Genomic DNA, 17650 nt, shown 5'->3' on the forward strand with positions numbered 1-17650 from the left:
GCCCATCTTGAGAGACTGCAGTAAAAGACCTCGTCTTTCATGCTTATACAAGTTTCTATTGGCTAGGATTGCACATGCGCACTTGTTCTAATCTAACCGGACAGTTTTCACAACTCGCGTCCTTTTCTACCACGCATTTCGTACCACAATTTTAGTTTTGGTTAGAGGTCGTTTTTAGGTCAATTTTGTATTTACAATTTATTGAGGTAATATAATTTATTCATAGGTAAAATTAGCAGCATATAATGCGAAAATGAGTGTATAAGGTATGAATTATTAATATTATCATTTTATAACACTAATTTTGTAGATTGTTATGGAACAAAGAATATCTTAAATAATATGGAAACAGAACCTATTTGAAGATTATAGTAAAGGTAAGAATGAAATATAGTCATGTTTATATACGTTTTCTGTGTATTTGTTATTATACTTATATCTAACTGATTTTACAAACATTTCAAAAGAATAAAAAAGCTATAACAAAGCTAAAATCTAACGAAGTATCATGAATTTTTAGCATAGTGTAAAAATAAGGTGTATTTAATAGAAAGTGGTTGGAATAAATTGATAACATAGTATTTGAAGCTTTGTGATTTATTATTTCTGTTTTATTCGTTTATATAACTCCTCGGAGCAGGAAAATAATGACAAAATATTACAAAAGGAAGAATATGGTTCAGAAAAAGACAACAGGTTTTTCGTTTGTATACTTCTTTATTATATTTAGATTAAACTCTTCTCCACACCACCTATAAGGTAGAATTCCGTTTTTTTTTTGATTTGTGATTGTTGATCGATTGATTTCAAAGTGTTAATTATACTGAAAACTCTGCTGTCAAAATCATTTTCTGTCATTGGTTTTTCCGCTTCTCCCTGTATATATTTTTCTTGCAAGATTCTTCTAGTTTCTTCTTTGGTTCTGCGATTTAATCACTGACCGCTCTCCTAGAGCACTTGCTACATTATCTGCAAAAGAATTAGTGCCCATTTTCTCCTCATACATACATACCAAATGCACATGCTTGCACAGATTATTCTTTATCGTATATTTTGGACCTCATCATTGTGGGGTATCTATTTGTCTTACGTCTAACAAATTTCTGTTGTTACACTAGTTTTCAATTTTTCAATAATAATATTTTTCTCAGAGTTCAGAAGATACCTTTACGATAATCTTCAAATAAGTTCTGTTTCCATATTATTTAACATATCCTTTGTTCCCTAACAATCTACAAAATTAGTGTTATGAAATGATAATATTTTATTAATAACTCATACCTTATACACTTATTTTCGCATTATCTGCTGCTAATTTTGCCTATGAAATAATTATATTACCTCAACAAAATGTAAATACAAAATTAACGTAAAAATGACATCTAACCACAACTAAGACTGCGGTACTGAAGGCGTTGTAGAAAGGGACGCGAGTTGTGAAAACTGTCAGGTTAGAGTAGAACAAGTGCGCATGAGCAGTCTTAGCCTATAAAAACTTGTATAGGCATGGATGGCGAGGTCTTTTACTGTAGTCTCATCTTGAGTGGTACCTTGGTGGTTGACTGAACGCCCAAGAGCCAGACTACCGATTGGCATACCATCCACACCCCACGGATTATTGGTTGTGCTTACGTAGTAAAGTAAACAAATACATACTTTTATTTTGCTAACAAAATCATAAAAAATATAAAAAAGAAAACAATCCATCTGCTGCTATATATATTCCATACATTATATTTGATGTGATATGTATTTGACAGATGATGCTACCTTTGATGTTCAACGTAGGCGGACAAAGCAAAAAACTTTCCTTCTATTTACCATAACACTGCATAATATGAGATCCAGCGAAGACAATCAATTATTCATCAATTCATCCTGAACTATTCTCAGGCATATTCGCCGAAAATTTTATTGTTACATACTCAATTTTATCACTTATTTATAAACATCGGCACACTTTCACTTTTCAGCAAGCTCTGGTAGATGTGCAGGAGGAAGTCGATTTCTTTACCGCGTCAATACCAGCCGGCCTTCCTTCGTAACACGTTGAGTACAGTCAGCGCAAGATCTTCCTTAAGCCACAATGCGATCACAAGAACACAATGTTTTTCTTTAACCATCGTTAGGCAGTCTCTCACGTGTCATATAGTTTATTTGAATCCAAATAAATGGTGTTATGTTTGATGATAATAGTGAAAATAATAATAACATTAAAGTAAACAAGATGACGGCCCTATCCACTAGCCAAAATATCTTCTTGAGATTGTCGATTTTGTTGGGAATGGCAGCTGCAGTGGTCACTGTTTTGTATCTAACCCCGTTACCAGGTAAATGTTTGTATTTTTAGTAGTAATTAACATATTCTTTTAATTGATATAATATTAAAAAATGGTTATAATTAAATAATTATAATACTGATCAAAAGATGAGTATTTATAATAAGTTATTAATTTTATTTTTAAGTAGTAATATCAATCAATCAATATTATTAATAGTCAAAGATATGTTCTACTTAATTCGAATTCAATGTTTATTTATGGCATTATTTTTTGTGATGTTGCTATTATATTTAATTGCTTTCACTCTCCTAATACCATTCCAAACCATCTAATTCTAGACCGGTATGCTGTATACTGAGTTGACAAGAAAATATCCGCCGTATATAGACGTCATTACTTTTTGTAGCTGTTAATTTTGGATCAATTATTAAAAAAAACTAGAGATAATTTCTTGCTAACTTTCTCTCTCTTTCTCTCTCTCTCTCTCTCTATGTATATTCTTTAGTGGTCTGACAACGTTTCGGTTAAAGCTCATCTGCCATCTTCGATATACTGAAGCTGCTGTTATCATTATCAGTTATTATAAAATACTTTTTTACCTCTATTATGTGCAACATATTTTTTCAATTAGTTTAATTTGGGATCTATGGGGTCCATGTAAACTATTTTCTCTTGTGTAAAACTTATTTTATTACTTCTTCTATATGTGTAAAGCCACGGGCAGGTTGCTTAGGATATCAAGTTGTTTGATACAATTAATTATAATTTCCTTTAAATTAAAATTTTTCCAACAATCAGAGAAGAATCTTTAAACTAAGTTAATTAAATATTGATTGAGTATGTAGAGGATGGGATCTCAAGCCAGGTGGACGTCCTATCCACAAATTTGTCATCATCCAACTACAACACTGTTTTTCTTTTTACTGGCAATAATTTCAATTTACGTGCTTTCTTCCAAATTTCAACTAAGCTTGTCTCTTCTTCTGAAGGCTGACTCTTTAGTACATTATTTCTGTTCATGTATCTGTCGTTAGTCAGTTGTTAATGACGATGCATACGTAGTTAATATTGTATGTACAGCATGAGCATCATCCAAGATTATAAATCACTAAAACAATCTATACATCTGTTTTTATATTCGATATATCTTTAAAAAATATTGAAAAAGGCATTAAAAAGACATAATAAAAATATCGAACATCGTAAAACACTGATATTTTCTAGGTTTATTTCAATATTTTTTTTTATCACATCTTACATTAACAAGAAACTTACTATTGTTCTATTGTACCTGCATCAATACACAAGTAAGACAAATTAAAATTAAATTAGTCTACTTAAGCTAAAATTTAGAGATGTACTTATGCATTCTAGAAGTTCGTGTGGTTTGATTCGCTTCAATCTTATGATTATCAGTGCGTATTGCTTCAACGTTGCTGTGATTTAGTCTTCCAAGTTTCTTCTTGTGTCTTCGATATGCTAAAGCTGCTGTTATCATTATCAGTTATTATAAAATACTTTTTTACCTCTATTATGTGTAACACATTTTTTAAATTAGTTTAATTTGGGATCTATGGGGTCCATGCAAACTATTTTCTCTTGTGTAAAACTTATTTTATTACTTCTTCGATTTGTAAAGCCACGGGCAGGTTGCCTTAGGATATCAAGTTGTTTAATACAATTAATTATAATTTCTTTTAAATTTAAATTTCTCCAACAATCAGAGAAGAATCTTGAAACTAAGTTAATTAAATGTTGATTGTGTATATGGAGGATGGGATCTCCCGCTAGGTGGACGTCCTATCTACAAATTTGTCATCATCCAACTACAACACTGTTTTCCTTTTTACTGGCAATAATTTCAATTTACGTGCTTTCTTCCAAATTTCAACTAAGCTTGTCTCTTCTTCTGAAGGCTGACTCTTTAGTAAATTATTTCTGTTCATGTATCTGTCGTCAGTCAGTTGTTAATAATGATGCATACGCAGTTAATATTGTATATATAGCATGAGCATCATCCGAAATTATAAGTCACTAAAAAAATTATATATATATGTTTTTATATTCGATATATCTTTAAAAAATATTGAAAAAGACATTAAAAAGACATAATAAAAATATCGAACATTGTAAAACACTGATATTTTCCAGGTTTATTTCAATATCTTTTTTATCACATCTTACATTAACAAGTAACTTATTACTTTTGTTCTATTGTACCTGCATCAATACACAAGTAAGACAAATTAAAATTAAATTAGTCTACTTAAGCTAAAATTAAAAGATGTACTTATGCAGTCTAGAAGTTCGTGTGGATTGATTCGCTTCAATCTTATGATTTTCAGTGCGTATTGCTTCAACGTTGCTGTGATTAAGTTTTTTTCATTCTTGATAGCTAAATCTTGGATAACTTCGTAGATTCATTTTATTTCGAGGCCATCGTGCAGTTCTTCGTTTGACGTAGCGATAAGTATTGGTAATTAATCGTTTTGATGTCATAGTGTAACCTCATATTTGCATTAATGTACATTAATCAATTTGATCTTAGGTCAGTTTGGGAGTATCTTTCGACTAACCAGTACGTTTCTTTAGTTTTGAGTCCGATCAGTTTAGCTTTCATGCCTGACGATTGTCTTAATCATCAAAAAATGCTATTTGTTTTAAAAAATATACTGTTTTAATTAAAAAATTACTCAGAAAACATATAATTCAATAATATGTTTTAACAAACCTATAATATAATATTAAAATTTGAATAAATGGAATCGATTATTCGATTAAAATCCCTGCACAGCTGAATAACAAACCCAGAGATGCAGATTACAGCTGTTCGTCGGTTCAATTTCTCAATATCTTGAAAACTAGAATATTTGAGAGACAGTATTCGAGGTCAAATCGATCAGTCTGTTAATCAAAATAGTCAATAGTGGCGATGATGATGATGGTCTTCTAACCAATCTAATATAAATACAAATTTATGGGTTTTCATTTTGTATCTTAACAACAGACAAGAATTTTTATATGTGTATATCTTTTAATCAGTATACTGTTGATAGGAGTTATTTTTCTATATTGCTTGGATTTCGATGCTGCAGCGAAAGATCTTTGGTGTTGAAACAACACTTTCATTTCATAAAAAACATTGTTTTAATTGCGCCAATATATTTACTCCACCAAATATTTTCCCAAAAACCTACCACCACTGTTAATTTAGAACTCAGATCAAGTCAGATGACTTAGGTACGAGAAATCAGCGAATTCAGTTTAATGAAAATAATTATAATTGATAATAATCAAGTTTCTCCTAATTTACAAGTTTACATGTTCATATAACAAATTATGTTTCAATATATCTACGGTGTTAATGGCTCGTTTTTTCCAAATAGAACTATCAAACATGGCGCTGGAAATCATAATATATTTCAACGTGTTTTGATTAGTCTACTTATCAGATCATGTGGTATTTGTATTTATTTTTTGTAAGTCACTTTCAAGACTTTCCGATGTAGCTATTCAACTCTCACTTATGCTACCTTTATCGAATTACTTGCTTATTTTTTGTATTGAAATTAAATGTTTTAAATAATATAAATCATTTGATATTGGACAGTTTGTTTTCTATAAATTTCATCAAATAAGTTCAACATGAGCACTATTTTTAATTTGTTGATAACTATGCTGTTTGCATATTTGAATATATATATATATATATATATATATATATACTATGTATATATATATATATATATATATATATATATATATATATATATATATATATATATATACTATATATATACTGGAAAAATAACTGTATATGATTATTTTTTCGAAACATCGATGAATCTGTATCATTAGTGTCTTAATTTTGTTTTTATAAATATTTACAAACATATATAAAACTTAACATAAATTATTGGGTAACTGAGCTATGCATATGGAAACTAATTATAAATATTTATTAAATGCAAATTGTTTATTGATTTCTTATGGCCAATATGTGGAAATTATAATATATTTTTATTTTAATAATAAAGTATTTTACACTCTAGCACCCTTATTGTATTTTATACAACTGAATAAAATTTGATTCCATTCAAAAATAGATAACAAATGAGATAACATTAATTTGTTATATTAAAGGAAATATTTATAATTAAACTAAATACAATATAAATATCTTCTACATTTATTAATTTTTTATCTAAATATTAGGAAACAACTGAATATATATATTTTTTGGTGACTTGTTAACAAATATTTATTTAGATAAATTGATACTTAGAAAAAGTCTTTAAAGAAATGTAGTGCGCTTAGTTCGAAGGTGTAAATTCTGGTGAATATGACTGGTAGGGTAGAATGTAGTTATAGACTCTATAATACTTGAATGTTTTGCTGTATATGTTAACAAGTATATAATATTATGATATATATGTATGTAATAAAAATAATAAAAAACACACCTTTTGCCGTGCACTATTCAGTGGTATACGTGTGTTGTGTTTATTGCTTATATTCTCTTACATGTTTTTTATTTTCTTTCTTTCTTTCTATATATCTTATTCAATATTGAAGTGTGTTTTAATTTCTTCTCATTCTGTTCATTTTTGTTACACTCTTGACTTGTTACTCATCTATTATTTCCCTTTTACACCCCTGTTCAGAGGTATTTAATTTCTGCTGCTTGTATCTTAATTTTATATAGTTTTCATAATATCAACGTCTCACAACAGAATGTTAGGGTTGATGCATTTCCGTTATCTGGCTTATATTGCTTTCCATTTCTATACCAATACTTAAATGCATTTACTTGTTTTATATTTACTCCTTCTAGGTCTCCCACTACCATGACCGTCATTTTGCCTTTATTTATTAGCATTCTATTTCCTCTGAGTATCATATTCCATCTGGTAGGGAGTAGATGCTCGGTCCTATCATCATTACGTCATCTACAAAATTTCCTACTGACATTTCTACTTTTCCATATGTTTATACCCTATAAGTAGTCCTGTTTGGTCTATTCTATATATATCTATATTTTCATCCATTAATATTACCCACTGTATAAGTCATTAACATTATGATATGACATTTTAAAACGGATAATTTTATATGACTTAATTCGTGCCATCTATTTTGTTGATCGGAAAAGTTATTTTTTTGGACTGTTATTGAATATTGTCAGAGTTAAGCATTAGGTCTAAATATTTTTTCTTAATCAGTTAAAAGTATTGTCCACCAGAAGGTGGAAAATGTGGTAGTCAAAGGGGGCAAAGTGTGAACACCATCTATAGCTACAATTGATGAATTCGTTCAGTAACGCTTTCAATTCTTTATCTTAATATCGTTGTGGCATAAACTATTTGCTTGATTTTTACACCAATGGTTTGATTTGCTGAGCTCTCATCAGTCGATTTTCAAAGATGACCATTCTTTAAGTAATTTATGCACATTAGAAACACTAGTTCTGGATAGAGCATCATTACTATGCGATTTTTATTTCATTTAGGGGGTCTAAGAATAATATAAGTTGTTTTAAAATATATTTCAATCATGTTTTCAGTCATGTTAAAAATAGTAAGACATATTTTTTTTGCAAGTAAATTTTAACATTAAATGTGTAGTTTGAATATGAACGATCGATTTTAATTGCAACGTTTTCAAGTGAATTTTTTGGATTTTGCAAACAAAACAAAGAGCGTTGCCAGGTTACAAAAAGACTTTCCCTAATTGTCTTCATGTTGAGCTCAGATACATCATTAGCATCAAGGATTTCTTCTGTTCGCAAAATTTTTTTTTTTTTTTTTTTTTTTTTTTTTTTTTTTTTTTTTTTTTTTTTTTTTTTTTTTTTTTTTTTTTTTTTGTGAGTCCACAATCTGCCCTATTGGCAATAAGTATTTCTTCTGTTTATATTATATATACATGGCATGTAGAAAATCACTTCATTAAGCAATCTTCTGTATAAAATATTATCTTAATTAATTAGTCTTATTCTAGTGCTTATTCTAAACTCTACATATGTCCAGTAATCAGATCAGATGGTGTTAAACGTTTTAGTCTACGCACTTCACTATCACGTCGCATATTTAGCTGATTAGCGAGTACATTGGGATGCACTGACACTCTTTCGAAGTACTTCACACAAACACGTTGGATTACACTCGTTATAGGTTCTAGAGGAATATCGCGTTGTATCACTTTATTTGAAATATAGTACGGAGCATCAACAATGGCACGCAACACCTTATTTTGGAACCGTTGAATGATGGATATATTGGATTTGCTAGCGGTACCCCATAGTTGAATTCCATATGTCCAAATGGGCTTGAGTATAGACTCATACAGCAATACCTTGTTATCTAATGATAACTTGGATTTGCGCCCAATGAGCCAATACATTTGATATAATTTTAGTCCTAGTTGTTTCCGTTTAGAGAGTATGTGCTTCTTCCAGGTTAGGCGTCGATCTAAATGCATACCAAGATATTTAACATGGTCTGCTTGGGGGAGTTGGCGATGATTGATATTTACTGGTGGACATGTTCTTCTACGCAGGGTAAACGTTATATGCGTGGATTTTGATTCATTGGCTTTAATGCGCCATGTCTTCAACCATAATTGTATTTGCTCCAGGTGGGTTTGTAGGTTTATTGATGCTGTGACTGGATCTTCATGGGATGCTAAGATTGCTGTATCGTCTGCATATGTTGCCACAGTAGTTATTTTTGTGGTGGGCAGATCAGCCGTATACAGAAGATACAGTACTGGACCCAGTACACTACCTTGCGGAACTCCTGAATATATGGGATTTAATTCGGTATGTTCATCGCCTTGATTTACAATAAAATGTCTGTCAGTGAGATACGATTTTAGTAGCTGATAGTCCGGATGAGGGAGAAGTTTCTTTAGTTTAACCTGCAAGCCCGTATGCCATACTTTGTCAAAAGCCTGAGATATGTCTAGGAAAGCAGCCGAACAATATCTTTTGGCATTTAGGTCAGCGTTTATTTGGTTTACAAGTCTATGCACTTGTTCTATAGTCCCATGCTTATTGCGAAAGCCAAACTGATGTTCTGGAATAATTTTTCCTTTTTCTATTATATAGTTTAGTTTTTTTATGTATAACTTCTCGAAAACTTTCGAGATTATTGGTAATAAACTTATAGGTCGGTAGGAGGTCACATCTTCTGGTATTTTTCCTGGTTTAAGTATCATTAATATTTTAGCTACTTTCCAGATACTAGGGAAGTAATTAATTCGTAGCATAGCATTAAATATATATGTTAATAGTTTTATAGCCTTTTCTGATAGTTCTTTTAAAATTTTGCCAGTAATTAAGTCATAACCAGGAGCTTTTTTAATATTAATCTCTCTCATTATTGTATGTTTAACTTTTTTGACCGTTAATTTCTCGTGCGGTAAATCCATTTGAAATGGCGAATCTAGAAAGCTAGTAATTTTATTTTCGTCATCTTTATGTAGCTGAGACTGGAAAGGTTTAAAAACATTTTTTAAGTGTTTTGAGAAAATGTCGGCCTTCTCTTTATTGCTTCTCGCCCAATTATTTTCGCTTGTTTTAATAGGTGGGTTATGCTGCTGGGATCTCCTAAGCTATTTTGTTGCTTTCCACAACGAATAGTCTGTAGCCTCAGTTGATGTCAAGTTTTCTAGGTATTCTTGAATGCCTTGGTTCTGTTCGATTTGGATTAGATCTCTCAGCTCTTTTATGGCCCTATTAAATTTTCTTTTATTCTCTTCAGTCCTTTGCTGTTGCCAATTTCGTCGTAACTTTCTTTTTTCTGCTATCTTTTTCTGTATTGTACATGATATATGTGTATTTTTTCTTGGAAATGTTTCAATGTTGGGAGTCGCGGAATATGCTGCCTCCTGTATATTTTTTGTAAGATTTATTGCTGCTATTTCTATATCCATTTCAGTTTGTAACGGTAAGTTTAGAGAGATATTTTGGTCTAAGTTTTCTCTAAATGAGGGCCAGTTAGTTCTATTATTGCACAGAGAAGGGGGTTTATCTTTGATGGTAATTTTTGAAGAAATTGTTACTATTATTGGTGAATGATCAGAAGACAGGTCGAAACATGATTCTGCCTGACACTTTTTTGGATCAATATTTTTTGTAATACAGAAATCTATTGTATCTGGTTTTTTATTTCTGTCTGAAGGCCAATATGTTGGTTCACCAGTAGAGATATGTTGTAAGTTATCTATCCTTATGGCTTTGAGCAGTTCTCTACCTTTTGAGGTTATTATTCTTGAACCCCATATTAAATGTTTTGCATTATAATCTCCTCCTGCTATAAATCTATTACCTAGCGTACGGAAGAATTCTTGAAATTGTTCTGCCTTGTTGTTATGTTTGGGTGGGCAATAAATCGCAGAAATTGTTAATGGTCCATGGGCTTCCTCTATGGTTATACTGGTGGCTTGCAGGTAGTCTTTGCGGAATTTTTCTTTTTCGAAATGCTTTATATCATCTCGAATTATTATGGCTGTACCTCCATGTGCTTTATCATCAGGGTGATTTGTATGATAAAGCTTATATTTAGGAACTTTCAAATAATTTTTGTCCGTAAAGTGTGTTTCGGAAACCATCATAACGTCAATATTTTGTTCAATTACGAACATTTTTAGTTCCCTGGCATGTTGTTGGAGCCCATTGGCATTCCAGACGGCGATTTTGTAGCTATTGGTTTCAGGCATTAGGCAAGTTTGCTTACGACGGTTGTGAGTAGACCAAGCATCGTACTCATTTGATCCATTAGTTTGACCATCATATTTTCTAATCTTGAGATGTTGCTAGTTTCAGTAGGTTGAGATATTGTCTCTCGTTTTTGCGCTGAACCATTTTCAACTATTTGGGCATAAGTTATGTCTGGTTGACTTGTTCTGGTGGGTAGTGGTAGATTGGTAGTAGTGGATTGTTTTTGTTGATGCCTTTTTTCCCTTAAGGCAGGATAGAGTTTCTGCTGTAGTTGCTTGTGAACTGCGCAACCCTTGTAGTTCGCTGGATGATTTCCGTTACAGTTGACACATTTCACTTTTTCATCGCGAACTTTACGAGTACAATCTCCTGTCTTATGTTCTCCTGCACATTTTACGCATCTATATGATTTGCGACAGTAAGTCTTTGTGTGCCCGTGCGCTTGACACCTTGTGCATTGTGGTATAATTCTTTTTATATGTGGTGGTTCGCATTTAATAATATTATTTTCCAATTTGGTGATTTCATACACCGCCTTATTGTTTCCATTAGGTTTTATGTCTATATAAAACATAGGCAGAGGTTTTTTTGTCGTATGATGTCGTATATTGTGAATATTTACGACCTCGTGGCCTTTTTCAGCTAGTGCTACCTTGATGGTGTTAAAGTCCGTCCCGTGATGTAATCCTTTTAATACGAATTTAAATGTTCTCTCGGATTTTGGCCTGAATGTATGGTATTGGGTGTTTCTTTCATCTAATTCTTTTATAAGAACTTTAAAGTGATCCGCTTCGAACAATTGGATTTTAATTGTTTCATAGCTCACTGTTTTAATTGTGTAGTTCGTAGTAATGGTTTTTAATAAATCATGGATGTTTTTTATTATTCCTACCTTATAGACTGTTATTGGTGGTGGTTTGGGAACAACTTTTTCAGGGCTTGGTTGTATGTTCTCTTCAATTTCTTCCGACAGGTTGCTAAAACTGTTTTTTGTCTCTATCGGTTTCTGCAACCAATAGTCACTGATTCTTGTTTGTTTCCTCGCGATTTCTTCTTCTGGACTTCTCAATCGTTTTTTGTTAACGACTGTAGTCCATTCTGATGGTGGAGTTTGCGTTATTGCTGTTTGTTCTAATCTTATATCAAAGTGTGCAGGTGATTTGGTTGAATCGCTATTGTTTGCCATTTTTTAATTTTTAATATTTTATTTAATTTACTTCCAGAGGATAAAAAAAATAAAATAAATACATTGTTTATTTCACGCACTTCATTTTTCACTTACGTTATTTTAGCACTATTTTTTTACTATAAATACTATAAATGAATTTCAAAAGGACTGTTGTAAAATAAGATGAAATTATTTTAAACACTAATAAAAATGAGATGCAGTCCTTTTGTCTGGTCACGTAAACACGTATTCACTACACTTTAGGTCCACTGAGAGACGGATAGCCGCATCTGTTATGCGTTTTTAACACTCAATTAAATAACCGTAATAAAATACTGGGTTTTTTTTAAAGAAAGGTATCTTTTTATAGCTTGGACCGTATTGAAAATACGTCTTCACCCTACGAAGGTTGGAACTGAACTGCAAAAAAAAAAAAATTAAACATGTTCTCTTGATAAAGGTGTTCTCTGCAAACCATTTCAAACGTTTGAACGTGATCGATTTCTTATGTGTATCGGTATAACACATGACATGGATCTTCGTCCAATAATATTTTCAATTCTTAATCTTTATTTTTGTGCACGGTCTGAAAGTTATTTGTTTTTTACGCTAAAATTACCATTGTCCCATAAACCATTGTGAATAAATTACCATTGCAAATAGGAATGCCATTACTTTCTACAATAATTTTTTAATAAAATAATAATCGAGAAAATTGAAAAATACACTTTTCAAAAAAAAAATGTTTTTAATATTCAAAGAAAGTTATTTTTATGAGAAATCTTTTAACTTATAGTTCAAGTTGTTAAATAAAAAACAGCTCTCATCGTGAATAACTTGTGACAAATTGTTTGTAGCTAAATAGCGAGAATGTATGAACAATATATCTAAATAGCCGGCTTGGTGGCGCAGTGGTAAAGTCGATGGGATGGTCCTCCGAAAGAATATCCTCCTACTGTTGCGATAGCTGCGGGTTCGAATCTTGCTGGGACATGGTCGTAAATTTATGTTTGTGATTGTTGAGTGTAACATCCGACAAGGAAAATGATCCCAGTTACGCCAGTAACCAGGCTGGGTAAGACCGGATGTCTTCTGGGATGATTTCTAAAGTTGGTTACTCGCCAGTTGGTAGGTTCAATGGTGAGGACCGTGGTTCGGAGCCCACGTTAATATATATATATATATATATATATATATATATATATATATATATATATATATATATATATATATATATATATATATATATATATATATTAACGTATATATATATATATATATATATATATATATATATATATATTAACGTATATATATATATATATATATATATATATATATATATATATATATATATATATATATATATACCATTTTTAACTCAAGAAATGGCTGATTTTTATAACTAATTGAAACAAATATAAAACATAAAAATATAAATTATTGAGGATAGGAATTCAATGGAAAATAGTAGGAAAATAACATATTCGTATATAACATAACTCGGATTTTCTTTCCTTTTCTGGGCCAATTCTTTCTCCTGGCCCATTCTTAATTTCTGGGTTCTTTAGCCAATTTCTTGGCATTTATACTGACTGTACTTTTCTGCGACTCATCCAGTCAAAAAAGGTACAAAAAGGATTTAGTACGAATAATTTAGAGCGAGGTTAATATCAACTATAGAGAACAAATGATAACAATTGTTAAATCGATTGGTCTCAATCATTCAAGACCATTGAAGAACACACAAGATGTGTTATCACAGAATATATGAAATAACATTTCAGTACCGTTATCTGTCAGTATATGGTGAGAGTTGGTTGTTGATTAAGTTTATTATAATTAAAATTATATTTTAAACCAGTTTGTTTCTGTGCCTGTTTTTGTTTACCAATTAATTTGTCTCCATTTGGAAAATTGTCGAACTTTTTAGGTCCATTTTGTTACGTTAATAAAATCATAAATTTAGATTTAGCCGAAAGGTAATACAACATTCATTGACTGTTTCGCGGTACAAAATTCGTCAGATCAGCTAGTAAATAAATTAATAATTAAAACAATTTAACAGAATCTGTTTACACAGTAGCTATTTAAGTAATTATATTAATATAGCGTATTCTTTATTATCATATTAAACAAAAAATAGTAAAAGTAAAATTGAAAGGTTTGTATAGTTTCACGAAGCTAATACACCACACGTTTATGAAAACATAGCGATGGTTAAATCGCTGATGGTTACACGATAGACGAATATGTAAAACAAGTACCGTTTCTCTTACAGCGTAACTTTCTCCCGCAGAAATAGCAGTTTTTTTTCTTTGCTTGTCTTCCTCAATCAAAGTAAAATAATATTTCATGTCGTGCTATGACAAAGGTGCAGGCTCACTTTCTCTCGCCGGTTTTTCAACATTTTCACAATAAAATAATGTTGGATTTCGTTATATTTGTTTCTTGCAAAATTAATACTTTCAATAATTAATAATATAATTCCGAAAAGATAATGTATCGTACAAAAAATATTAATTTTTCCAAATTTATTTGTACTCTTCAATTTTTTCAGTCCAACAATGTTGTAAATATTGCAGCAATGTTGTTGTTTGACTCAGATTCTTATTTAGATTCAGTTCTTCCAAGTACTTGCACGTGTTTTGATCCGTGATTTCTATCGACGAAAGGGCAATATAAACAAATATTAAACAACCCAACCAATTGTTAAATTGACGGTGATTTTGAAATTTATCTATTAGAAAATAATAGATTTTTCTTTAACTTTATTAAGTTATTTGGCACATGTAGATGTTAATTAGCGTTGGGAACTATCGACTGAAAACAGTCGAAACAGTCGATAGTCAAGAAACTAGCCACTGAAAATAGTAATTACTATTTCCAGTCAAATACACGGTTTGACGATTTTTTTTTCAATTCGTGATGTCAGACAAAGATGTACGAATCTTTTCCTGTATAAATTGCGAGAGGGGAAAGGAGGGAGATAATTGCTTGAAACAGTTAATTTTATATGTGCTTATATTTTCCATCGGCAGTATAAGCGAGACGGGGATGTACATATTCCTTCACGTACTAATTTTAAAAAAGAAACGGAGAAAAATAATTACTGAATAGTATTAACATGAAATTAATAACTTCACTTTAAAGGAAGTAGAATTACTTGAATGTTCTGTGGATCTGTAACGATGAATCAAATTCTTCTATGGAATGGAATAATATTCCACAAATGTTGTATCGTATTTTAATATGTTAATTGTTGTTTTAAATAATATACTATAATAAATATAGACAATAGAACTAAAAAGAAACCTAAAAACTAAAGATGTACAATAACTATGAGTACTAATTAAAAATTAAACATACACTTATTCATAAAAGAAAACAATTCCATGACATAATTAAAAATGATGGCACAATAACTACTAGAGCTTTTTTAAATCAAGTAAAACTTTATTTATTATTGAACGAAAATATTTATTAACAAAAATCGAGAGAGTAATCGAAATATTACCTATTATTGCCATAAAAACAGTCAAATGTATTTTACTATTTATTATTCACAATTTTAATCTTTTTACCCTATTACATTAACAATATTGAAAAATATCGTTCTAAAATGCTACTATATTAATATACAATATATTGTTATTTACATTTTACATTTTTACATTTTTGTCAAGGTCGCGGATAGGACAAAGCCACAGCGTTAAAAATCAGTCGAATGAAACTAATAGAACCAAAAATAGTAATTAAAAGTACACGACTGAAACAGTCACTAGTAAAAACTAGTACAATCAGTCGAACCAAAAATGGCGACTAGTCGATAGTAAAAAGTAGTCAATTACTAAACAGTCGATAGTCAATTTCAGTCGAAAGTTCCCAACACTACTAATAATTCCATATTCAAAATTATTTTCTCGACATTCTTTACTTTTGTTGTCTGTTTGTAAAAAATCTGCTGTTGAAGCCGTTCAGATGCTTTTAGAAATTTATGGTGATGCTACTCTGTCATATCGCAATTTTCTGGTTTTGGTTTCAACTATTTAAACGTGGTGAGAAGTGTCTAGAACCAAATGGTCTTTTGCTAATTTGGCTTCAGGTTCGGGATAGAGACCCCGAGGTACAACCCTGGGATTGTCGTAATTGGTTTAACTACCGGGGTTTGTGGATGGATAGAAATTTGATCACGTTGTTTTCGTGTTCTAAGACGCCAAGGGAGAACCTTACACTGGGCATGTTCGTGAAGCTTTTCACGAACGGGATGCCTGATTCGACGTTCCTCATAAACCATGGGGCACTAAGTAACGCGCGGACTTTTTTGGACTGAAACACTTGGACTAGTGCAAGTTGTCTCCCAGAGAAGTACCTGTACCACATCTGTGCTCCGTAGATGCAGACTAGACCGACTAGAATCTTATACAGACTCTCTTTCTGGGGGATTGGGAGTTTGCTTTTTCTGAAGAGGAGTGGAAAGAGTAAGGCCGTACACGCCATTGGCAGAAACATTAGCAGTTGACGACTATTTCTAGACTTTTACGTGTGATGAAAAAGATCCAAAAGGAGGGAATATGGTTTCAACATGAACTGTATAAAAATGCCATTTGGAACCGTTTCTATATCGCAGTTTCATTGCTTGCCAAGCAAAGAAGAGTTTCCTGCAACGTATTGTAACTGAAAACGACAAGTGGATTTATCACGACAATCTCAAGTGCAAACGGCCATAGGTTAGTCCAGGAAAATCAACCATCAAGGATTGGTATGTTAAGTTCATACGTGGTGAAATGAGCACCCAAGACGGCGAACGCAGTGGATGCCCAAAAGAGGTTGTTACCGATGAAAACAGTAAAAATATCCACAAAATGGTTTTGAATGACTGTAAATTGAAATATAATGAAATAGCAGACACTTTGAAAATCTCAACTGAACGTGTACATCATATCATTCACGAATATTTGGGTATGAGAAAGCTCTGTGCAAAGTGGGTACCGCGCGAGCTCCCTTTTAACCAAAAACAATGACGAATTGATGTTTCGGAGCAGTGTTTGAAGATGATCAAGCGTAATAAATAAGAGTTATTGCGCCGATAGAAGAATGGCTCCATCATTTCTCTCCGAAGTCCAATCGACAGTCATCCGAGTGGACTGCACACGATGAACCCGCTCCAAAGCGTGGGAAATCGCAACAGTCGACTGGCAAGGTTATGGCGTGTGTATTTTAGGACGCGCATGGAATAATTTTCATTGACTACCTTGAAAAAGGAAGGACCATCAACAGCGACTATTATATAGCGTTATTGAACCGTTTGAAGGACGAAATCCTCGAAAAACGGCCGCAATAGAAGAGAGCTGCTTCAGCAAAGCACACGATAATGCACCGTGTAACAAGTCGGTGAAAAGGATGGCAAAAATTCATGAATTGGGCTTCGAATTGCTTCCTCATCCACCATATTCTCCAGATTTAGCCCCCAGCGACTAT

The 17650-nt window shown here is 31.7% G+C and overlaps 1 protein-coding gene across 1 annotated transcript in view; it reads left to right on the forward strand.

The window, feature by feature from the left end:
- The first annotated feature begins 2032 nt into the window (after nucleotides 1-2032).
- LOC143199933 (uncharacterized) overlaps nucleotides 2033-17650 on the forward strand; it is a 46586-nt gene continuing 30968 nt past the window's right edge. The window contains exon 1 of the mRNA XM_076410092.1: nucleotides 2033-2330. Coding sequence (XP_076266207.1) covers nucleotides 2180-2330 — 151 coding nt within the window. The 5' untranslated portion in view covers nucleotides 2033-2179. The remainder of the gene's footprint in view (nucleotides 2331-17650) is intronic.

Source organism: Rhynchophorus ferrugineus, unplaced genomic scaffold (assembly GCF_030347505.1).
Source record: "Rhynchophorus ferrugineus isolate W39M unplaced genomic scaffold, kcgeb_rfMv2 rfM7, whole genome shotgun sequence".
Taxonomy (NCBI): domain Eukaryota; kingdom Metazoa; phylum Arthropoda; class Insecta; order Coleoptera; family Curculionidae; genus Rhynchophorus; species Rhynchophorus ferrugineus.